The 24,839-nt window shown below is 34.3% G+C and overlaps 1 protein-coding gene and 1 non-coding gene across 7 annotated transcripts in view; one reads left to right on the top strand and one right to left on the bottom strand.

Moving 5' to 3' along the window:
• The window catches only part of USP34 (ubiquitin specific peptidase 34), a 230,355-nt gene that overhangs the window by 113,391 nt on the left and 92,125 nt on the right, over nucleotides 1–24,839 (bottom strand). For 4 of the 6 annotated variants that reach the window (XM_015094329.4, XM_042246017.2, XM_042246018.2 and 1 more), the window contains exons 11-19: nucleotides 17,889–18,014; nucleotides 17,597–17,726; nucleotides 16,925–16,960; nucleotides 16,431–16,561; nucleotides 15,543–16,153; nucleotides 12,924–13,138; nucleotides 8,892–9,007; nucleotides 8,670–8,797; nucleotides 1,854–1,943 (exon numbers count right to left, since the gene is read on the bottom strand). In XM_015094329.4, coding sequence (XP_014949815.2) covers nucleotides 1,854–1,943; nucleotides 8,670–8,797; nucleotides 8,892–9,007; nucleotides 12,924–13,138; nucleotides 15,543–16,153; nucleotides 16,431–16,561; nucleotides 16,925–16,960; nucleotides 17,597–17,726; nucleotides 17,889–18,014 — 1,583 coding nt within the window. The remainder of the gene's footprint in view (nucleotides 1–1,853; nucleotides 1,944–8,669; nucleotides 8,798–8,891; nucleotides 9,008–12,923; nucleotides 13,139–15,542; nucleotides 16,154–16,430; nucleotides 16,562–16,924; nucleotides 16,961–17,596; nucleotides 17,727–17,888; nucleotides 18,015–24,839) is intronic. The other 2 variants (XM_042246016.2, XM_060412082.1) reach the window with 1 other exon arrangement.
• On the top strand, nucleotides 23,507–23,579 carry TRNAG-CCC (transfer RNA glycine (anticodon CCC)). Its single transcript has one exon. It is a non-coding gene; the product is annotated as a tRNA-Gly (tRNA).

Raw genomic sequence — 24,839 nt, 5'->3', positions numbered from 1 at the left:
AATAGACTCACACGAAATGCAAGTTTTTGCTATTATTGATGCCAATTAACTGCAGGAGCTCAGAGTTCTTTTAAGTGATCCACCTAGTAAGATTAAGGACACCAGTCTCACATTAGAATTAACAGAGCTTATTTATATTTAAATAAGGAACAAGCTAGGGGTTTCATAGGTGGCTCAGTGGTTAAAAATCCACCAGTCAATCCAGAAGACACAGGATACTCTGGTTCAATCCCTGGGTTGGGAAGATCCCCTGGAGGAGGAATTGGTGACTGAGCACACAGTACACAAAGAACAAGCTAAAAGGGTTTCAACTCAATATACCTGATAAATGATTAAGCAGTGTTCGTCACTCAGCTGTGTCCAACTCTTTGCAACCCCATGAACTATAGCCCACTAGGCTCTTCTGTCCATGGAATTCTCCAGGCAAGAACACTGGAGTGGGTAGCCATTCCCTTCTCCAGGGGATGTTCCCAACCCAGGCAATTCTTTACCATCTGAGCTACCAGGAAGCCCCAATATACTTATAAGTAACTGAATATTCAGAGCTTCCCACTTCCATTAGAATGTTAGCCTCTGTTACTCCTTAATATAAACCTTCTCAAATAACTGCAATACCAACTTGCACAGGTGAGCTACAGCTGAATCACTTTAATGCTTTTGAATTTTGTAATTTGGCCATTTAAAAACTAAAAGAAGAGTAAATGAAATAAAAGTCATGCTACTCTTGTACTTCATGGATGCTAAATGCTTTCCGCTACTCTTCTGTCCAGCATCTCAAAGACCCTCCTTGCACTCACAAATAGAACTGTCACTAGAATCACACTGTAAAAATTAATCAAAGAAAGAGCTTTTCTAAGGTGCTTTTTAAAAAACAGTTATAGAGGTTCAGGTCAAACAGATACCCCATTAAAAGAAAAATAAACAGTAAGGACTGTAACTCAGAAGAACTAATTTCATCTTATTTGTATGTGTATTAGTTCTTCACTCATGTCTGACTCTTTGTGACCCCACGGACCGTAGCCCACCAGGTTTCTCTGTCCATGGAATTCTCCAGGCAAGAATACTGGAGTGGATTGCCATTCCCTTCTCCAGAGGAGCTTCCCGTATTAGTTAGATTAAAGAAAGTATTCCTACCAACTAATCTTAGATTTGAGAAGGAATTAGATAAAATTCCATCCTACATGTTTCATAAATAAATCCTTCAACAGGTCTAATTTTTCCTAAATTTTAAGTTTCTGAAATCTCTCCAAAAAGGCTATTTTTGTGTAAAGCAATGTGTAAAGCAAGTTACACATTCTCAGAGGTTAATGAAGTGCTCATGATAGTGAACTTTCTCCAGAATTTTCTCAAATATTAAATCAATATCACATCAACAGCACATTATCATTGAAAGAATTCTTTAACATTAATCATAAGTTCTCTATATATGTAAAAGAGTAACACAGTGGTTTCAAAATTATTCCTAACATGATGTAATGTCTACACCAATTCCAATAATGGATAAAAATTAAAAGCATCCTAGAATGCTTAACATGTGGATCCTCCTCAGGAGTCTTCTGCCATGATCAAACACCCTAAAAAATCTTTACCTGAAAATTAAAGAATTAATTGCTACACTATTTTTCTCAAGCTACAATGAATACAAAGGTCAGATTTCCTACTGACAGGGGTATATATAATCTCTAATGGTGCTAAGTGGTACAGATAGCATCTCAAAAATCTAAGAAAACATTTGAATTATGCAAAATTAAAATTTTCCTTGTACAAATTAACAGCTAGTAAGTTACTCAAAAACCTTGAGAATTATGATTGGAAAAAGTCTTGAAAATGAATACTTTCTTTTATTTACTTACATTGTAATCCAATGTGTATCATAACTGCTCCCAAACTGCTGAAAGGTACCAAAGAGTTTTGGAAGAAGACGAAGTGAAATTACTACTGATCTGAAATAACAAAAACAGGTATTTATAGAAAAAAATAATTTTTACTACTATCACTAATTCTAGCTCTTAACAGAAATTCAGTTATTTAAAATCAAATACAAAAAGAGTTAATGAGTTTTACAGATGCTTTTATGCAAACATTAGAGTTTTTTCTCTCAAGTATCAGCTTATTATCCACTGTGGCAAGAAATTTAAGTTTTAAAAAATTCAATCCAAAAATTTAAAGTAAAATATACTATATAAATATCTGAGTATAAGAGAAAAGTGAAGCACTTTTAAATATAAAATTTTTTAATGGAAGTTTTCTTTTAACAGTCATAGGTGTTTCTCAGGATTTAATTAAGGAAAACAAGAAGCAGCAGGTTGAGTCAATTATCTAGAGCAGGGCTTCTCAAAGTTTAGTCTTAAAATGCAAACTCTGGTCCAGTAGGTCTGGGGTAGGTTCAGAACTGCATTTCTAATAAGCTCACAAGTGATACTCAAAACTGCTGGTTTGTGGACCACAAACAATAAATATAGAGAACACTTTTCAAACTACATAAATTATCACTTTCCCCCTATTTCTCACTTAATATAAACTGTATCTAAACTGACAATCACTGCATTATGAGCAATGTTAATAACAGAAGCACACCATAAACCTCAAGAATTAAGGAGCCAAAAGACAACATGAAATCACTCAAAGACCTCAAGAAGATCTGAGTATGTCTATCTTCTGCAAGAAAAGGGGGACAGGGAACACACTGATACACAAATCCCAGAATTCCTAGTAGGCAAGAAGGCTGCTTCCATGAGCCTTGAAAGAAGCACAACAAACTTTAATAAGTTACTGAATTAATTTTATTTTTAAGCTTAGGAGCAGTATTGCTTCATGAAAGAATTACTTTTTTTAAAATTTGGCACTCTACTAACAAATATGGAGTACAAGTCAGTCTTCAAAAATGCCTACTCTTTTCAAGAGAAGTACCAGGAGTATTAGTATACAGGGCTACACTTCTGAATAGGAGGAAAATCATGGCAAACGCTAAGCAGGTGAAAACTGCAAAATTTCATGTTTCTAAATAAAATCCAAAGTACTTAAATTTGATTACAAAGCCATATGTGATCTGTCCCCATTTCTTCTATCAGTATAACCTCTTTTCCTTCCCATCCTCCTTGAGCTGCTCCATCAGCACACACAAGCACATTCCTGCCTCAGGGCCTTTGCTATTGCCTATGCTTGAAATGCTCTTTACCTAAATATCTACTCGAAGGACTCCTTCCCCCACTGTATTAAGGTTCCTTCAACTGTCAACAGAAACAATGACCTTGACAACTCAATAATTAAATAACACCTGCCCACTGCTCCACGAACCTCTTTATTGACTCCTTTACAATTTTTATTCAATCATCACCACCTAATGAATATTCCTTTACTTAATGTGACCACTAGAATATGCTCTAAGTGAGCAGACTGTCTTATTCATTAAAAATCCCCGCATATGTGCGTGCTGAGTATATATTTCCTCAAACAACAAACCAGCAAAGAACTTAAAGGCAAGATTTTCAAGGAAGGAAGAAAAACAACAATGTACAATGTTATATTACAGTTCTGAAGTACAAAGAAGAAAATACTACCAGAAGACAGCATGCTAGGAGAATGTCAGAAGATCAAAACGACATTAGTATATATTTAAGAATATACAGTGGACTTCCCCAGTGGTCCAATAGTTAAGACTGGGCTTCCACTGCAGGGGCACAGATTCGATCTCTGGAGGGAGAAGGTCCTCATGTCTCAAGGTATGGCCAATAATAATAAGCATACAGCGAAGAAATAAAGAGAGTAAATGCCTGGTATCTAGTAAGTGCAAATTAAAGATTCTTTAAATATTCAAAAACACTTAAACATTTTGTATCTTTTTAAATATTAAAATTTTTAATATTCTTCAACAAGTTGCACAGTAGTGGTGCTTGGGCAGACTATAGAGGATGATCAAGAGAAATCAGTTTCAATTTTAGATTATTTATCTGAAATCTTCTGTCAAAATTTCAGAAACATTAGCAGAGTTTTTCCCAAAAATTAAGACATAAAAAACTAGAATGTATACATACACATTATTTTGACTTTATAAGCACAAAATCAGTAAGATAACACAACGAAAAAAGGACACAGGAAAATTTCACCTAAAATCACAGAAGCAAATTCCAAAATTATTTGCCTAGTGTAATTTCAATAGTTTTAAAATATACAGACAAACAGATTAGATATACCATAGCTCATTAAAGCAAGTCTTATACTGTGCAACAGCTGCATATCTTCTGAAAATATTATTTCCTCTTTTGCATTCAATGCTGTTCAGACTCTAAATTGTTTAAATTTACTTTCCAAGTTTTCTACAATGAATGTAATTAACTTCGTGACAACAATAATTTATATTTCAATGTTAATGGAAACTTCACAAGAACACATATATTAACTTGTTCCAATTAAAATCATATTGTGCTGTACAGCAGAAACTAACACAACACTGTGCATCAACCACACTCCAATAAAACTACTAGATTTTTTAAAAATGTTATAGCACTTCTCCTGTAAGAACTATGTTACCTTGACTTATCAACTTTTTTGCCCAAATAGTTTTCACGGCTGATATGCTTACAAAAAACATAAATTATATTCATACTTAATTTCACAAATTCTTCCAAGAGTGAAAATTTTAAATATCAAAACATACAACCCTGGGCAACAACAGGTTTAAGATAAAAAGGAACAACAGTCCTGAATAACAAGATATAGTTAGCTCTCCATATCCACAGGTTCCTTATCTGGGGATACAGAGAGCTGACTGTCCTACACTACTGTATATGAAGGACCTAAGCACTTGTAGATTTGGCTATCTGCAGAGGAATCCAGGAACTAGTGCCCCACAGATACCCAGGGACCATTGCACTAAGTTCAGAATCAGGAAAAATGCTATCATCTTAAAACTGCCCTGGTTCTTTGCTTGATTCCAAGTTTTTGTTGTAACCAGATGCTTATTACTAAACAACAGTGTGGTATGACTCTAAGAATAACCCATGCAACTTTATACTGCCTTAGGAGAATAAACACATTTGCTGGTGGGCTTCACAGTTTAAAAAAGTCACATTTGGATGTTTTTTTCCCTAGACTCCATATTTGAAGAAGACTGATGTGTTTACCAAATGCTATTCAGTCATTTTGAATTATAGTATAAACCAACAGTTGACATGAAATACTATATATAATACTGTCTTTACAGAGAAAACAAAACCAAATAAAAGTACATAGTACCATCCATTTCTTAATTATATGAACCTCTAAAAAAAATTCCTAATATGTACAAGAATTATGTATTCAAAGGCAAAAAATTTCACACATGGATTAAACTACCTAGTGCAAAAGAATAGAAAAAAAAAAAAGCACAAAACGGACAGGTTCCCAGAGTCTCAAATCAATTCTTGCTAGGTAGCACAGATTCTGATTCTGTGCTAGGTAGCACAGAATGTGAACACCTGTCTTCTAATAAACATAAAACATCAAAGGGGCTGATTACAACTCAACCCCTACTTCCACCCTACTCACTGGACAGCAGTCTTATCTCAATGACCCAAAGTAACAAATTCTAAGCTGGAAAGTCATGGACTTTTCATTGTGGGAGTTACTGTCCACCTCATGCTCTCACTTTATGACAACATTCTGCAAACCAGTCTACTATGTGTATAACTTTAAACTTCCTGCGCCACTGAAATGTCATTATACCCTTATAAAACAACCTGCCTAAGGCTAAAAGTGCGTAAGTCACATGCTACATGTTTTAAAGCGTTTATGGTAGGTTCTACATAAATGGCAGAATTATGGACAATTTATGGAAGACTTTTGCTTTTTCAGATCTCTAAGCCCCCTTAGAAGTAATGAGGCCATACTGCTGTTCAAAAGAAAGATAAGTTCATTCTGTAAAATAAACTGTAACATGATCAGAGAAAAGCAGAAAAAAAAAAAAAAATTGCTGAAAGGTCTATAAACCACAGCAAGTGAGGAACTAGAAAGAAAATCAAAGTCAGCACAAAGAAAATTAAAAAAAAATAAAACCTCTGTAAAGCATGTAAAAAGTTGACATTATCAAGAAATAGATATCTGTGGGGATTTTGGGGTCACATGTCAGAAAACAGTGTATGAGTAAAGGTTGCAGTGGTCCATCTGTTACAACATAACAAACAGCTTTCCTATTAACACCCTTTCCTACAAAGATGACAAAAACAAGGGGCTAGGCTTGGAGAAAGTATTCTTATGTTTAGGAATTCTTAGACTCTGATGTCACTACTGACATTTCACACAATTCTCTGTTGTAAAAGGCTGTCCTCTGTATTGAAGGATGTTTAGTAGTACCCCTGGCTCAAAGTAACATCTCCAATTCCACTCATCAATGTGTCAACCAAAGATATCTCCAAGTACTGATATTGCCAAGGGAGAAAAGAATCACTCCAGTTAAAAACCACTGATTCATTAGTAAACTGAAACTAATAATGGTTTTCTAAAAAGATGTTCAAAACTAATTATTTTTTAATTTGCGTAACTTCAGTAAGTTCAGTTGGTGTACACTGGATATGTTGTATATGTCCAGGCTAAAAAATGCTACTATGCTCTAAGCATTGGTACATATGATACATTAGTAGTAAGACTAGAATAATAAATACAACAACCCTCTAAGGAGTAAATTCTGAGGGCAAATTTAACATCAATATAATAGTTATATTTACTATATTTTCAATACACCATTAAGTTACTATAACTGGGGTATAGGACTGCCTCCAACAAATGAAAATGCTTCATTTTTTCAAGTTATTTGGGACTGAACAAATTAAAGCTTACTAAAAATTCAAGTTGGCAATTTTCCATACAGTTTTATACACAATTTTCCTTCTGTCTCTGTTAAGATACCCTTGGAGAAAAAGTGCTCATTATGGAAAAACTGGAAAATAGAAAAGCATAAAGAAGAAAAAAAAAAATAACTGAATCCTCCTAGAAGTAACTACTCTACAGCCTCACATATTGCTTATAATCTTTTTATTAAAAACAAATGGAAAAAAAATAAAAAACAAATGGGCCTGTGAGTATATGCCCATATTATTATACAACTTTTGAAAATATATGACTCAAAGGCTACATGATATTTCCTCTTTCACACAGCTTTTTATATTTAAGTGTAACATTCATGTAAAAACATGTATAAACCTAAGTGACAATTCAAAATGAGGAGGTGAACATACATATGTAATATGTACCCACATTAAGAAAGCAATCCTCACCAGCATCCCAGAAGCCTTAGGAAGAGCCCCCTTTCCAGTGACTGACAACCCAAGAGTAACCATTATCCCAACTATTAAACAGCTTTTCTGTTTTTAAACTCTACATAACGAGAGTAATAAAAATAAGTCTTTTTATATATGGCTTCCTTCACTCAACATTATGTTCGTGAGATTCAACCACACCCTTCCTTGCAGTTGTAGTTCTTTCATTGCTACTGTTATAAACATTTTATTTAACACACAGTTCACAATTTAATTTTTCCTTCTTATTCTGTTTTTGGCATGTGGACAGCAGTACAAAGAATAGTTATTTTGAATAATGTCTTTATGAACATCCTTGAATGTGTCTTCTGGTGACCATCTGGATGTATTATTGTAAGGCACACACTTTGCAGTGGAATTGCTGGGCCATACAATACGCAGATGCACATACGGGGAATAAAAATTGATACAACTTAAAAACCTGTTCAGTAGCTTCAAGGAGACTATTAAAAGACAATTAACATTTTAAAATTAACTTCTGTAATACGTATATAAATTATGAAATATCATCCACCCATTAAAAGTGTTCCTTTTAAATACATGTTGAATGAGGCTACTGATCCACTAACAGGGACCTATTAGTAGTTTCTTACACCTGCATGAATAAGCAATTTTTCTACTGTGATTGTTCAAATTATAGACCTTTAAAGACCAAAAGTATAAAATAAAATATTGAATATATTTTTTCTAATTCAATTAGGTCAAAAAATATTTTTTTACACAGTCAATAAAATTAGACATTTATATTGAACCTGAGCAGAGGTAAGATGAAAATGTTAATATGTTCAATTAATAACTGAATTCACTATGAAAGAAAATGAAACAATATTATCGAAGCAGTATAAGACAAGGGAAGCTGGAAACTGTATCAATAAGCAGAACTGAAAATCAAGAAATTTGTAATAATTTGAGCCCCAATAAGAAGTATACAAATATACAGCAGAATTCAAACCAGATAAAAAACACTAATCTAATTCTCTATGCACCACAGAAGTCAAAAAATCCACTCTAAAGGAAGAAAAATGCCATTATCAAAATGTATGTATTTCAGCTTAGTTGTTTAATTTTACTTATCCTATTTAGCTTCCTTTATATATAATAGCTCAAGAATATTTAACTTCAGTTTGAAAATAATCACCATCATTCCCCAAATCAAGGAGACAGTATTATTATTCCCTTATTTCTGTTAGAGGGGATCTAATCAAGAGTGCCAAAACGTGTTGAAATAACCAAGACCAAGTGATAACATATCAACACTGTGGGGGGAAAGAGTTTAATACAAAAACCACGACTACTTAAAAAAAATTTTTAAGGCTAATAATGGTATATTAATTATGAATATGATTACCATGTAAAAAACTTTCAATTCCTATTTACCTGTTGTTTCCTAAATTTTCAAGGCAACCTTCGATGAATCTCATTCGAATCTGTCTATCTGTAAACCAACATACTAAGGAACAGAGAAGTTTCTCTGCTTCATTTATTAATCCTTCAGAAAGATTAACCTACAAAAAAGAATGTACATACATTAAGTTACTACTTATACTGATTGCATTCTGCTGTAATTTTGTAGTTTTTTGGCTTTATTAAATAACTTACTGCATCATCATCCTGGACTATATCCCACAACAAAGTGTTTCCTTTCTTGCAAACGTTATCCAAATTAATGTCTGTCACAGCATTACTGCTGAATTGATGTTTATGAACTGCAGGTCCTGAGGGGCAAAATATACCACACTATAGAGGAATGAAGCTGACTGAAATTGTAAAGTGAATTACAGCACTCATAAAAACAACAAAATCAAAGTGAAGTATAATGATAAATCTTTTCTTACATCACAAGATAAAAACAAGATTATTACAATAGTTGCTTTATAAGTGAGAGAATAGTATTGTTTAGTTTGATACTACTGAAGTGAAGAGTTTTCATAGTCTCTTCACTATTTCATAGCCTCTGCTCTATTAAGTATTATTATTTAATGTTTACCTCATGTCAAGAGAACTGTATACAAATACCTGAAACCCAAATTAAACATAAAAACTACTATTGATGGTTCAGATGGTAAAGAGTCTGCCTGCAATACAAGAGAGGGTTTGATCCCTGGGTCAGAAAGATCCCCTGGAGAAGGGTATGGCTACCCACTCCAATATTCTCGCCTGGAGAATTTCATGGAGAGAGGAGCCTGGCGGGCTATAGTCCACGGGTTGCAAAGAGTTAGACACAACTGAGCAACTAACACTAACTGAATTAACGATATAGCCATGGGACATAACTCCATTAAGTGTCTTATATCGAAACACTTTTTTGAATTGAGAAAGTGAAAGTTAAGTCACACAGTCATGTCCAACTCTTTGTGACCCCATGGGCTGTAGCCTACCTGGCTCATCCATCCATGGGATTTTACAGGCAAGAATACTGAGGTGGGTTGCCATTTCTCTCTCCAGGAGATCTTCCCAACCCAGGTATTGAACCCAGCTCTTCCACATTGTAGGCAGACAATTTATTCAAAACATTCAATTAAATTCACAAATTCTAGTAAATAATTCTCCCTAGCTCTGTTATATTAAGCAAAATTGCTTCTTTTTAAGCAACTGTACATGAAATTTTTCTCTTAAACTGTACACGTACATTGCTTTCATAAAATGAGAATTATGCAACCACCACTAGAATAAGGTTTTAGAACACTTTTACCATCTTAAAACATTCCCTCATACCTAATTATGTTTAATCCCTGAGCCCATTCCCAAGCCCTACTGTTTTTCTATTCCCACAAATTAGCATTTTCTAGAAATTTCATATAAATGAAATTATACAATATGCATGTATAGTCTTATGTCTGACTTTGTTCATTTAGCACAATGTTTTTAGAGGTTTGTCCACGTTGAAATACCTATCAGTAGTGTGGTCCTTTTAATTACAGAACAATTACAGAACAAGTCCATCATATGAAAATATTATTTTGTTTATATATCTAACAATTAATGAAAGTTTGAAGTTTCCAATTTTGTCTAATATGAACAGTGCTACCATTAACATTGATGCAACCAGTCTCTGTACACATATGCTTTCTTTTCTTTTGGGTAAATATTTAGAATTGTGGGATCATAACGTAAACACATAAACACATGTACGTTTAAAATTTGAAGAAACTGTCAAATTGTTTTCCAAAGCGGTTGTACCACCAGTTACTGTTCCTCCAAATTCTCCCCGATACATAGCTATGGTCCTTCTTTTTAATTTTAGCCATTCTCATAGGTATGCAGTAGGATCTGTTCTCTAATGACTAATGATGCTAAGCATCTTTTCATGTGCTTATTAAGCCACTTGTGTACCTACTATGGTGAAATAAATCAACTCCCAATTTTTAATTAGGCTGTCTTACTACTGAGTTGTAAAAGTTCTTATGTGGTCTGGATACAAGCCATAGATACATGATTTGCAAGTATTCTCCCAGTTTGTAGCTTGACTCTAAGTTTTGTTTTGTTGTTTTTTTTTTGGTTTGTCTGTTCTGCTATTTGCTTTTTAAAATTAGTTTTATTAAAATACAATGTAAATATAAAATCAGATACAGAACACTTCTATCACCCCCAAAAGTTCTCTTCTGTCCTTTTACAATCAGTCCCCACCACCAACCACTGAGTAGACATCAACCACTGCAAATCACTTTAAGAAATTTTAGAAGTGCACATAAATAATATATAGTATATACTCTTCTGTCTAGCTTTATTCACTTAGAATGTTTTTAACATTCATCTATGGTGTTGAATGTATCAGTAGCTGTTTCCTTTTTATTCCATTGTGTGAATATACAACAATTTGTTTATCTACCAGTTAATTCCAGTTGAGGTTCATAAATGAACCAGTTATCATTCATGTACAACTCTTTTTGTGGACATATGTTTTCATTTATCGTGGGTAAAATATGTAGAATAGGAATTCCAGGGTCACATGGTAAGTACAAATTTAGCTTTGTAAGAAACTGATAAAACAGTACTCTAAACGGGCTGTACTATTTTATGCTCCTTGACAGCACTGTATGAGAGTTTTAGTTGCTCTCCATCTTTAGCGTCATTTGATTGCATTAAGCCCTTAATTTTTTACCCATCCCAAGTGAGTACAAGTATCTCATTGTGGTTTTAATTTGCATTTCCCAGATGACTATCAATATTGAGTATCTTTTCATGTATTTACTGACCGTTTCTATATCTTCATTTATGTATAAACAAAATTACTCACATCTTTCACCCATTTTTAAACTGTTTGCCTTTCTGTGTTGGAAGAATTCTTTATAATAGAAGAAGAATGGCAAAAAATTTAATAAATACAGTATCTAATTCAACGGAGCACAATCTTAACCCATTTATTTCTCAGCAACCACCATAACACAACAAAAATGTCAGAACAGGGAATTCCCTAGCTGTCCAGTGGTTAGGACTCTGCACTCTCACTGCTGAGACCCCAGGTTTGGCCCCTGGATGGGTAACTGAGATCCTGCAGGCTACAAGGCATGCCTCCCACATCCCCCATTCCCCCAAATCCTGAAGTAACCTTATCTAGATCCTATGCAAGTAACATCTGAAGTCAGAAAGTTGTTTCCAAGATTCACAAATTGCATCTCTAAGTCTAATCATGGCATTAAAAACAGCATATACCTAATCTATCAGGTTGTACTTAGTCTCTCATTTACTGGCATCCCAAAACCTATTTTTCCTAGGCTAGCAAGTATTGATGGTGTGTAACCAAGCAAGAGGTTGAATACTGACCTTGACATTGCCAATTCTATAACTGTTTTCCCTCCTAACTTCTCCCTTTCTTCCTTCATTTTCCATTATTCTTAAACGACCCCTAATCTCCATTCATTCAAGTTTGGTCATGTCCTATCACTTTTTTTAAGATTAATTTTAAAGTGACTAGAACATCATTTTTTGAACATTTTTATCACCCCAGATAAAAGAAACACCTTATCCTTTATCAGTCCCCCCCCCCCCTTTTATTTCCCCCAATTCCCCCTAGCCACAGGAAACCACTAACCACATATCTTAGTTATTTGATATAAATGGAACCATACAATATGAAATTCTGTGTAATCGCCTACTTTTAAGCTTCTGGAATATAAAATCTAATATAGCCATAGTGAAAGTGAAGTTGCTCAGTCGTGTTCGACTCTTTGCAACCCCATGGACTGTAGCCTACCAGGTTCCTCTATCCGTGGGATTTTCCAGGCAAGAATACTGGATTGGAATGCCATTTCCTTCTCCAGGAGATCTTCTCGACCCAGGGATTGAACCCAGGTCTCCTGCATTGTAGGCACACGGTTTTACCATCTGAACCACCAGGGAAGCTCAATATAGCCATATATTTTGTCAAATACAAAGCTATAATTTTACATATTATTTTTTAATTGCCTTTCCTTATTAAATAAATATCTCTTGGTGGAACTCTAGCCTTCATATTCATGATAGACCATTCATAATAATTTCATTTCTTTGTAAAAAAAAAAAACAACTATAATATGAAAGTTATTTGGCAAAAACAATGAAGTATAAAAACATCAACTGTTGATCCCTTTTAACAATATCTTATATTCATTTTAAATAAAGGAATACATTTTACTTAATACAGAACCTTACCTTGACTAAGATGTTCATGGTAAATAGATGCTAAATTGGGAAGATGTTGTTGGAGATGAGATGTTAGCTCTGCATGTGAATTAATCTGAACTAGCTCCTCTTCACACCCAGATTCTTCACCATCAAAATCAGCCATATTTTTTTCTGATTTTGCACTGACCTGGGAGCTACTACAACTGACATCATCTGCACTGAGCATATCATCAACCATATGACTGTAACACAGAGAAGAGCAGCATAAAGTTAGCAATTACAATTTAAACACACATTGTGATTCACAAAAAAATCTCTCTCAAAACATTTGGCACAAGTTACAACATACTCAAGAATGAAGCTACATTTTGTTTGTTAACACTATGAGATACTGACAGCTTTACAAAATATAAAAGCCCATAAAGTCAGCACTATGTATTAACTTTATATTATATCCACATATTATCTGGTCGATCAACACTTCACTAAAACAACTTCAAAGGGAATAATTTTAGAGAAAAATCAGTAAAACTTACTGTTAGAATTATTCTAAAAACTCAGATCTTAAAGTAAAACCTCAAATTTTATTTACTTTTGTTCAACCACTGCAGAATCAAACAACTACCAGGAAAAAAAATTTCAATTTAAAGCTGCAATCCAGATTTGGTTGGTATTAACTGGGGGATTTTCACAAGTGGTTACCATACACAGAGAATATGGAAATGACTAACATAAAAAATTAAATCATTAGGTCTTTTCAGGTGAGGGTTGGTGTGAACACTAAAAGAAATTCAAAATGTGCCAAACTGAATATGCTACCCACATTGGTTTTATGAACTAACTGCTTTGTCTTCAGTATGTCCTGGGGAACACTATGAACGTTTATTTCTGTAATGTCAGACCATAACCAGTGGTCTTCAATCAGAAGGCCAAGGGGACATCCAGGAAATGTCTAGAAAACAATTTCTGGTAATCACAATATAGGAGATGCCTCTAGTATACAGGGACACAGGCTACGGATGCTGCTAAACATCCATGCTACAATGCACAGGACAGCATTCACGCTGCTGTAAATCCAAAACACAAAACTACGTGGCCCAAACCATCAATACTGCCAAGACTAAGAAACATTATCAGGGTTTCCCTGGTGGCTAAGTGGTAAGGATTTACCTGCCAATGCAGGGGATATGGTTTCAATCTTTGCTTCAGGAAGATCCCACATTCTATGGAGCAACTAAACCCATGCACCACAACAATTGAGCCTGTGCACCAGGCCAGGAGCTGCAACCACTGAGCCCACATGCCACAACTACTGAAGCCAGCACGCCCAAGAGCCTGTCCTCCACAATAAAGAGAAACCACTGCAATGAGAAGCCTGCACACCACAACTAACCCAACTAACCCCAACTTCTCCCTAACCCTAACCCTAACCCTGATTAGGGTTAGGGAGAAAGTCTGCACAGCAACAAAGACACAGCACAGCCACAAATAAATACATAAATAAAATAAAAAAGAAACATTACCATATACTCATATGGGATAAAGATAAGAACCAAAAAGCAAAGGAAATAAAGTAGGAACATGTATGCATATGTAATTCTCCTAAACAACCATCTTAAATTCTGAAAGGCCTGGCAAACAGTCAGGTCTAAGAAAAAGTCTGATGAAGCACTCATCCCTATTTCATCATTAACTCAAATATTACTACTTGTAATGACAATAATAACAAATAGTAGCTAATATTTATTAAGCTCTGATTATGTGCCAATCATATTAGCCCATGAAATGCTCACAATAAAGCCCATGAGATAGGTATTATTGTTCCTATTGTATACACAAGAAAATGATGTTGAAAGAACAATTGAGTACTCTGCCTAATACTGTAACACTACTAAGTGACAGAATCACTATTAAACACAATGGGTGTATGTCACAGATGATCAAAAAGCTTTACGCTGAAGCTTTAACCCTGCTGATATCCTAAAAATGGAATGTACATAAAATTCCCCTTTTCATGATCATACTTTAATGGAAGTATCCACAAGCAATTTTCTATCTATGTTTAGGCAAGTATAATAAGGAGTTGAAGATCTAAATCTGTACTTCCTGTACAACAGTCACTAGCCATCTGTGGCCGCTGCACATGGAAAAAGTGGCTGGTCTAAACAGAATATGTTAGCAGTAGTAAACATACACAGATTATTGAAAATTTAGCATTACAAAAAAAGAATGTTTCTTAATTATTTTACACTGATGACATGGATATTACTGCTTTAAATAAAATTTATAATTAAAAATCAATCTTCTCTGTTTTATCTTGCTTTTTTACATGTGCCCATTAGAAGGTTAAAAATTGGGACTTTCCTGGCAGTCCAGTGGTTAAGACTCCATGCTTCCACCACAGGGGATTGCAGGTCCGATCCCTGATTGGGAAACTAAGATCCCTCAAGCTGCACAATGCAGCCATAAATCAATAAGGAAAAAAAAATAAAGAAAATTAAAAATTACATATCTGAAACATGCATTTGTAGCTTACATATTCCTATTGGACAGCACGGATCTAGAATTTATCGCAACTAAATAAATGGAGGCTACAATTAACTCCCTGAAGAAAACGTAAGCTGCTTTATTTTTAGGTAGACTTACCCATCATGGTGGTGGTGGTGGTGGTGGTGGTGGTGGTGATGCTGTGGACCTATAAACTGCCGACAATTAAATAATTCATTCCCAATAGCCTCCCCAAGAAAGTCCCCAGTGCGTGTAATACAAGATTCCTGAGATGCTTGTGCTATATGAGCAGCATTCATTTCCCCCGAAATATCATGTTCTGGGTCTTCAGAGTGTGAACAGGCATCTAGCATTCGTATTCTATTATCTACTGATGGCATTGACTCAGTATTAAAAACCAGGTCCTTTCCTGTTCCACTGTTTGTCCCACTTCTTTCTGATGGGCCTTGGGAATCCCCTAAGCAAATGCCTGCTTGACTTTCTAACTTCCTGTTCCGAAGATCCGTACCACAACTGCTTTTAGGAGGATTATGACCATGATCATCATCTTCATCTTCTTCTTTCAGGGCTTCAATATCTGCAATGTCTTCTGACTGTAACTCACTGCCAGGGCTCCCTGCTGACTGGCTTGCATGGCTAGAATTCACCTCATTGCTAGATCCATCACTATGTCCACTGCTGCTACCAGGACCACTACTTCCATCTTCACCACTGTTGGCAGTCTCATCAGAACTTCCCTGCATGGATTCCTACATTTAGAAACGAAGATTTAAATAAATATTTAAGCCAGTAAGAAATGACATTAACACACTATATTTTTTTAAAAGATTGCCATAGTACAGACATATTTCCTTGAACAATATAAAATGGAATTTAAAAACTCAAAGAAAAGTAGAGAACTTAAATGATACTAACAAGATAGGAGAGGCCTTAACAGGGCTCAAGTTTATATTCCCAGTTCAAAGGATAAACATGGCACAAACCCAAAAAACTCTTTAAAGGGGGAGGAAAAAAGGGTTTTCATACCTCTGTATCTGAAAGTCGCTGTTGCACATGTTTGGTTCTATTAATAAGCTGCTCATCCATTTCAATGTCACTGCCTCCACTTTGATGGGTATCACTATTATCACTGCTTTGAGGACTGGCTGCAGGTGACCCTATATTAAAACGATGGGTTTTTTTTTAACTCTACTTGTATTAATATGGATCTATCAGAATGTCATAATCCTTTGATTCTCTGACATACCAAAGCTTCATGCCAAGTAGCCAAAAACATAATCTGGAAATATGTTAATACTTGCCAATTATTTCTAAAGAGAATATACACGATTTCAATTAGAAGTCAAGACACTAATGATTTAAACAAAAACGGTAAGATCGGTAACTAGTAAGGATTTACATCTCCTGCACAAAATGAACTTCATGACTCTGATACACATATATAAAATCAATTAACTCTAGGTGATCATCAAAATAAAACTACAAGTCATCTTGCCATACATTTCTAAGACTCAACTTACAAGGTGATGGTGCAGCTCTTCTGAGCTCTTCTTCCTCTGAAGGAAAAGGAAAAACAGGACGGAGATACTCTAAGTGACTGAATTTCTTTGGGACATGTATCAGTTGTTCTTATTACATAAACAAGATATAGGTAGGGAAACCTGCAACAATATAAGACCCCACCACTTGCCACAGTAGCTGTGGGAGCCTGCACAGAAAAGCCTAAGGAAAGAATAGTATATGATGTCAGGAGACAAAAAAGAGGGGTAATGTTGGTAAAGTTTTAGAAAACCCTAGAAAGCTATATGTGTAAAAGCACACACAAAACACCTAAAATGACCGAAAAGTGTGAAGTAGAAAACATGAAAAGATAAATGTATTATTATGTTCTATTCTCAAAAATATATCTAAGAAAAGCATGTTGACTGTTTTCTAACTTAAATTTCTACAGATTTTATGAAACTTTTTTTTTAAGGGAAGAATATCAATGAAACAAGATCCAATAACTACTTAAACTTCATTGAACAGTATACCAAAAGCAAGAGCTCACTCCAATTTATTAACCTTTTCACAACACCAACAGCTCTCATTTCAAAATTGAGATTAAACTTAAACTAATTTGCAGAAACTACTTCACATTTGAGTTAAAAACTAGGGACAACTCACTTCAAATTACATAATACTTTACGAACCTTTCTTATTTCCGATGGGAAGATTAGTGTTTAATAAAGATGCAAAAGAACTCTGTTTAGATAGCTGGGCCTTAGCTGCTAGCGCATTATTCCATAGTGCTTTGATTAACATTGATGCCAAGTACAATGTCTTAAAAAAAATAAAAGAAGTTGAAATTAGAGGTTTTAGGAAACACTGTAACAAATTTAATACCCTTTTGCTTAAATGAAATACCAACAGTAACAAATTACAAGTTAAATCATTTAAGAAACTTGACAAAAAAAAATTTTCATTATGTTTTGAATCAATTACCTGTTCAGTATGAACACTTGGCTCAAGAGCCGAGACCAGATTAAGAAGATGTCTAAGTGGTACCGGATCCAAATTCTTGATGAGTGAAGGAAATAAGTCATGTATATATCGACTACAATGTTTCAACTAGAAAATAAAAGTAGCGACAATAGTCAAATATAATTATACCGCATAAATAAATAAGCTGATAGCAAAAAAGTTATGTTAGTTTAAAAGTGAAGAAAGTGGCTGGTATGCTAATGTTAAATAATAGCAAAATATTAATTACCAAATTAACAAATATCGTAAGTTACAGTACATAAAATTGTGAAAATAAAATTATACTTTAGCAGAACTTCACCTTATCCAAGAAAACCACAAGCACAACTTTCTAACCTCAAGAGGGAAGCCCACAATAAGCGATTTGTAAGTTCCAAGTACAAAAAGAATTCCAATTTAGGAATGTATCACTAATACACAAACAAATAAAAAATTAAAATGCAGGAAATAAAAAACAAAATAAATTACAATTAGGAGAGAAAACCAAATAAATTGTACACTGGGTCCAGGTTTGAACTGTGTGGTTATACAAGGTTGGTTTTTTTCCCCACTAATAATATGTTCCACAGATACAGAACTGTGGATACTGTGGAAGGCTGACTGTAAAATTATACATGGACTTTTGATTGTGCAGAGGGCTCATACCTCTAATCCCCACGTTGATCAAAGATCAACTGGATAATATTTCTTATATTAAGTGGTTATAAAGTATTTATATAACATGTTCATTATTAAAAGAGTCAAAACAGAAGCCCCTTTATAAGTCAAAGACTACATAATATAAACTAGGAAAGTCTCCTCTGTTACACTAAACAGAATTAGGCAAATATGAGGGAAAATATAATTTTTAAAAAGATATGACTACTAAATATTACAATGTCAGTAAAATAAGCATGTTTTATAGCTACAAGCCTGCTAACTGCTAAATCAAGATATGCAACAAATATGACTAGACCAGAAATACTCAATTTCAGGACTCCAAAAGTAAAACATATTCTATTTATCTTCAATACATTAAAAGTCCCTTAGAAAATATAGATTCTTCTATTCTAAACACTGACTTTCATATTTTTCAGGCATAAATCATGCAACTTTCCTATACTGCATCATCTTATCAGGGCTAATATACACAACCTAATGTTGAAACAGAGGTAAAATAAAATAACATTGGAAAAATTCCTCTATGGCAAGGTGACTTTTAATAAACTACTCTATTTACCTCAATCTACTCTTTGATTCAACAGTGCTTACTTACACAATTGCAATACTTTAAGACCAAAACATCATTAGATTTTGAGAAGTGAATCATCAGTTATAAGTCTGCCCATTTTACAGACTTTACCTAAAAACATTAGTTTTAATATATTAACATTCTAATTAACACTGTACTAAAAGTTTATACTTGCTTTATGTCAACAAGTAACAGATTTATACCGTTCCTAATTAAAATGTGATTAAAAACATTCTGTATAATAAACATGATTTGTGACAACTTAAATGATTAATAAAATGGGATTTTCATAATAAATATAATTCTGATTATTTTTAAATAATAAAGACCCTTAAAAGATAATTACATAATCCTGTAGCGGAGGCAAAAGACATATAAGGCTCTTTTCTTCATGCACATTATGAAAACACATCCAAAAAGTGAGGAGAAAATATTAAGATTGACAGCTTTAGTTACTGGTAAAAACAGCAGTGTGGAGTTGGTTCACAGACTCTTCACTAGTTATTGAAAAGAAGAGAGGAAAAGGATGTCAGGGAAGATGGTAGAGCAGAAAGTGCCAGGAATCCATCTCCATACCTAAAAAGCAACTGTACTACAGAAACTGTATGATGTAACTATTTCAAAATTCTGGAGTTGCCAATCTGAACTCTTACATTCCCAAAGGAAAACTTGGCTGGTAAACTGTTGTTAAGGCTGGCCATTTTCAGCCTTCAGAGTGACAGGAGCTACCCATTTCCCAGTCCTTGACCCTATGGCAAGAAGCTGTGGGGACAGCAATGTGACGCTGGTACAGTTTGTTGGAGCCATGGGTGGGCAATAATGATCTTGTGCTCCAAATCATAAATTTCTGTGTTCTGAACTTGGATCACTACGTCAGATGGCTGAGGTGTAGGCAGACAGGTTAACTGCCATTGTTTCAACCCAAATAAGGTGAAGTGTCTACTGGAAGAATCAAAGGAGTCACACCAGGATTTTTTTTTTTCTTTTTGATGTTCAACAAAGAATGAATATATAGAAGAATTTAGAAAGATACTACACATTGTAAGGCAAAGACACAGGTTCAGAAAAAAACCTGAAAAGTCCATAAAGTTTCACATTAGATTGATCTTTAGCCCAAAACAATCAGAAAAGAACTCTGAAAAAGGAAGAGATATCTTTTCCAAGTAACCATATTGTAAACTTCACACTGTTTACAACCAAAAAAAAAAAAACAAAAAAACAAAAACACAAAATATAAAAAGAAACAGGAAAAGATGGCACATTCAAATAAATAAAATAAATCAACACAAAAGTACCATCATTCATAGAATGCAAACCCAAAGATTATAAATTACTAGACAAAAGATCCTGAAACATCTTAATGTTTAAAGAGTTAAAGGAAAAGGGTGAAGACAGGAAAATATTGCCTGAACAAAATGAGAATATCATTAAAGACATAAATCATAAAAAGGAGCCAAAAGAGAAATGCTATTAAGTAAAGTAACTGAAATAAAAAATATACTACAGAACCTCAAAAGCAGATCTGAGCAAGAAGAACAATAAACAAACTTGAAAATAGGACAACTGAAATTACTGAGTCAAGAATAGAAAGAAAAAGAATGAATAAGAGTGAACAGAGTCTAAGGGATCTGTGGAACACCATCCAGTCTACCAATATAATCATTGTAGAAATCTCACAGGAAAAAAAAAATGTACACAACATATATTTAAAGACTAATAGCAAAAAGCTTCTCAACTTGAGGAAAGACACAAGTTCACAAATTCAAAATTTTCAACAAACTCCCAATAAGAGCTGAGTTACCCCAAGACATATTATAATGAAACTGCTAGAAGCCAAAGACAATAGGATAATCATGAAAGGAGAAAAGGAAATGCTGACATTACACTGCACAGAAGGAAATTTATTAAATGTAAACTTTAAAAGATCTCATTATCAACAACCTAACTTTACCACTTAGAAACTAGAAAAATAATGAACTAAACCCAAAACTAAAAGAAGGAAAATAACAAAGGTGAGGACACAGATAATAAAATACAGATTAGGAAAATAATTTTTAAAAATTAATAAAACCAGAACTTCCCTGTGGTCCAGTGGTTAAGAATCTATCTTCCAATGCAGGGGACACAGGTTCAATCCCCGGTCAGGGAACTAGATCCTGCAGGCTCATGTGCTGCAACTAAGACCCATGCAGCCAAACAATTTTTTTTTTTTTTAATTAACAAAACCAAGAGCTGGTTCTTCTAAACAAGTAATAAACTTTTTGCTAAACTAAAAATAATTTTTAAAAATAAAAAGAGGAGTAATGTAAATAGCTAAAATCAGAAAGTGGGATATTACTACCAAACTTACAGGTTAAAAAAAAGTTTTTAAGAAAATGCCAAGGACACTGTATGCCAAAAATTGCTTACAAATTACTTAAACTGACTCAAGAAGAAATGAAAAATGTCTCTTTAACAAGAGAATGAGTCAGTAATCAATCTCCCAAACTACATTTTAAAATAAATGGTTTAACTTGAATTCTACCAAACATTTAAAGAAAAATTATCACCAATCCTTCTCAAACACTTCCCCCAAACTGAAGACAATCAACTACTTTACTCATTCTATGAGACTAGCACTAACCCAATACCAAAACTTTCCTTAGAACAGAAAATAACAGAGTAGTATCTCTTTCAATGATACAAAAAGTCCTTCATAAAATATAGCAAATCAAATACAACTACATAGTAAAAAAAATTTTACCAGGACCAAATGAGATTTACTTCAGGAACACAAGGATAGTTCAAAAAGAAAATTAATTACTGTAATTTAACACATTAATAAAAAAGAAGGAAAAAAGCCATATAATCTCAACTGACAACAGAAAAGGCATCTGACAAAAATCCAACACCCTCTCAAGATAAAAACTCTCAGCACTTTAAAGAAGCTGCTGCTAAGTCGCTTCAGTCATGTCCAACTCTGTGCAACCCCATACACGGCAGCCTATCAGGCTCCTCCGTCCCTGGGATTCTCCAGGCAAGAACACTGGAGTGGGTTGCCATTGCCTTCTCCCCCTTTTAAGAAGAAAAACTCCTGAACATGATAAAGGTGATTTATAAATCCCACAACTAACATTAAAGCCAGTGCCCAATGACTGAAAAAAATTACCCCAGGATCAGGAACAAGACAATGATGCTCACATTCACCATAGCCACTCAATGGTACACAGAAATACTAGCCACAGATATCAGACCACAAAAATCAATCAATCAATTAAAAAATGAAAATACATTGGAAAGGACTTGTAAACTTTGACATGATTTTATATAGAGAGAAAGCAAGTAGTGCTAAAAGCAGATTCACAAAGTTACACACTACACTGTACAGAGTACAAGCTCAACAAGCAAAATTCAGCTATTTCTATGTAACAGCAATCAATTTTACATATGCAAACTGTGGAAAATTTCTTAAAGAGATGGAATACCAGACCACCTGACCTGCCTCTTGAGAAATCTGTATGCAGGTCAGGAAGCAACAGTTAGAACTGGACATGGAACAACAGACTGGTTCCAAATAGGAAAAGGAGTGCATCAAGGCTGTATATTGTCACCCTGCTTATTGAACTTATATGCAGACTACATCATGGGAAACGCTGGGCTGGAGGAAGCACAAGCTGGAATCAAATTGCTGGAAGAAATATCAATAACCTCAGATACACAGATGATACCACACTTATAGCAGAAAGTGAAGAAGAACTAAGCCTCTTGATGAAAATGAAAGAGGAAGAGTGAAAAAGTTGGCTTAAAGCTCAACATTCAGAAAACTAAGATCATAGTATCTGGTCCCATTACTTCATGGCAATAGATGGGGAAATAGTAGAAACAGTGTCAGACTTTATTTTTTGGGGCTCCAAAATCACTGCAGATGGTGATTGCAGCCATGAAATTAAAAGACACTTACTCCTTGGAAAGAAAGTTATCACCAACCTAGATAGCATATTCAAAAGCAGAGACGTAACTTTGCCAACAAAGGTCCGTCTAGTCAAGGCTTTGGTTTTTCCAGTGGTCATGTATGGATGTGAGAGTTGGACTGTGAAGAAAGCTGAATAATATGTACAGAGTCTTCATTGGATGTGATGTCAAAGTTTTATATACAGGTAAGTAAGTGATGGTTAAAAAACATTTTGAGTATATTCAATGCCACTGAACTGTACGTTTACAAATGGCTAAAATGGTAAATTAATGGTTTGTTATGAACATATTTGTACCACAATAAAAAAAAGTTTAAATAAAATACTTGCTAAAGTATTTTGTTGAACCAAAAATTCAAAACAAGTTAAAAAGGGGGGGGGGGGAACCCTCTGGGACTTCCCTGATGGTCCAGTGGCTAAAACTTTGCACTCCCAATGCAGGGGTCCCAGGTTCAATCCCTGGTCAGGGAACTAGATCACACATGCCACAACTAAGAGTTTGCATGCTGTAACTAAAAAAGATCCCACATACTGCAGCAAGATCAAAGCTTCAAAGTGCCTCAACTAAGACACAGTGCAGTCAAATGAATAAATAAAAACATATTTGAAAAAAAAGTCACTTAAATGTCAAAATCTTCATTGTAACTTTATGTACAACTTTTTATATTTACTGAAAAATTAGTAAACACATGTAAAATTTTTGAAGTTTACATAAACGTGGGCAAAATCTCCCACCTACCTCAAGCCACTTCCCCAAAAGCAAACCTATTAAAACTTCTTGTTTTTCCAAAATTGTTGCAGACACTCACAAGTACAAAGAGTACATACACAGGTATATACATTCTCTTTTCACCACTGTTTTAATGCACAGTGGGAGAATACACTGGGTACTTACTGTTTCTCTTAACAAAAGTTCTACTACTGTAATATTTAATAAAAAGGTACCTTGGAGGTCATTCTATATGAACAAAATATATCAGGTTCAGTCCTTCTCATGGCCACCGAACATTCTACTAGATGGCTTTCCCAAAACTCGTTTAGTCCCACAGTGACAGACATTCATGGTCTAGTAGCGTAGTCAATGGTGTATCAAACATTTTATGTACATGTATTTAGAAGACAAATAACTAGAAAGAGAACTGCTATGTTGTTCTCCTAAAGTTATACCACACTCTGGTCAACAGAGTGTATTGTCATACATGAGAATTATCTAATTGGTGAAAATGGTGTAATGTTAGCTAAATTTACATTTAATTATAATCAAAGATAAGCATTTTTCAAATATTTATAAACCACTTTACACTTTTTTTCAATTTCCCATATGTCACCCTTATCTCTTTTCTCCTTGGGTTCCAACAGAAGAGTTTTGATACAAACAGTGAAAAAAATAGCAGTCAATCCAATTGTTACTGGGTGAAGTATGTGTATGTATGCATATCAAGTGTGAAAAGTGATTTCAAAAACTTACTCCTGAGGGAAGGAAAAAAGACTCAGGCAAGACCCTATGAAACCAACCAACCAACCCTAGACAACCTGTAACCTGATGTCTGTTATAGTTGGTGTTCAAATAGAAAGAACTCAAAATGTAAAAATTCCTGATAATTTGAAATCTATGGTACAGTCAAAAGTTAAGCAGTAATAAATCACAGAAATACTCAAATAAAATAATCTTTCAAATATATTTATTTCATCTCATTAAACTATCCTTTATAAACACTTTAAGTTATTTCA

Source organism: Ovis aries, chromosome 3 (genome assembly GCF_016772045.2).
Source record: "Ovis aries strain OAR_USU_Benz2616 breed Rambouillet chromosome 3, ARS-UI_Ramb_v3.0, whole genome shotgun sequence".
Taxonomy (NCBI): Eukaryota; Metazoa; Chordata; class Mammalia; order Artiodactyla; family Bovidae; genus Ovis; species Ovis aries.
The sequence above is the reverse complement of the archived record's forward strand: the minus strand, read 5'-3'. Positions and strand labels throughout refer to the sequence as shown.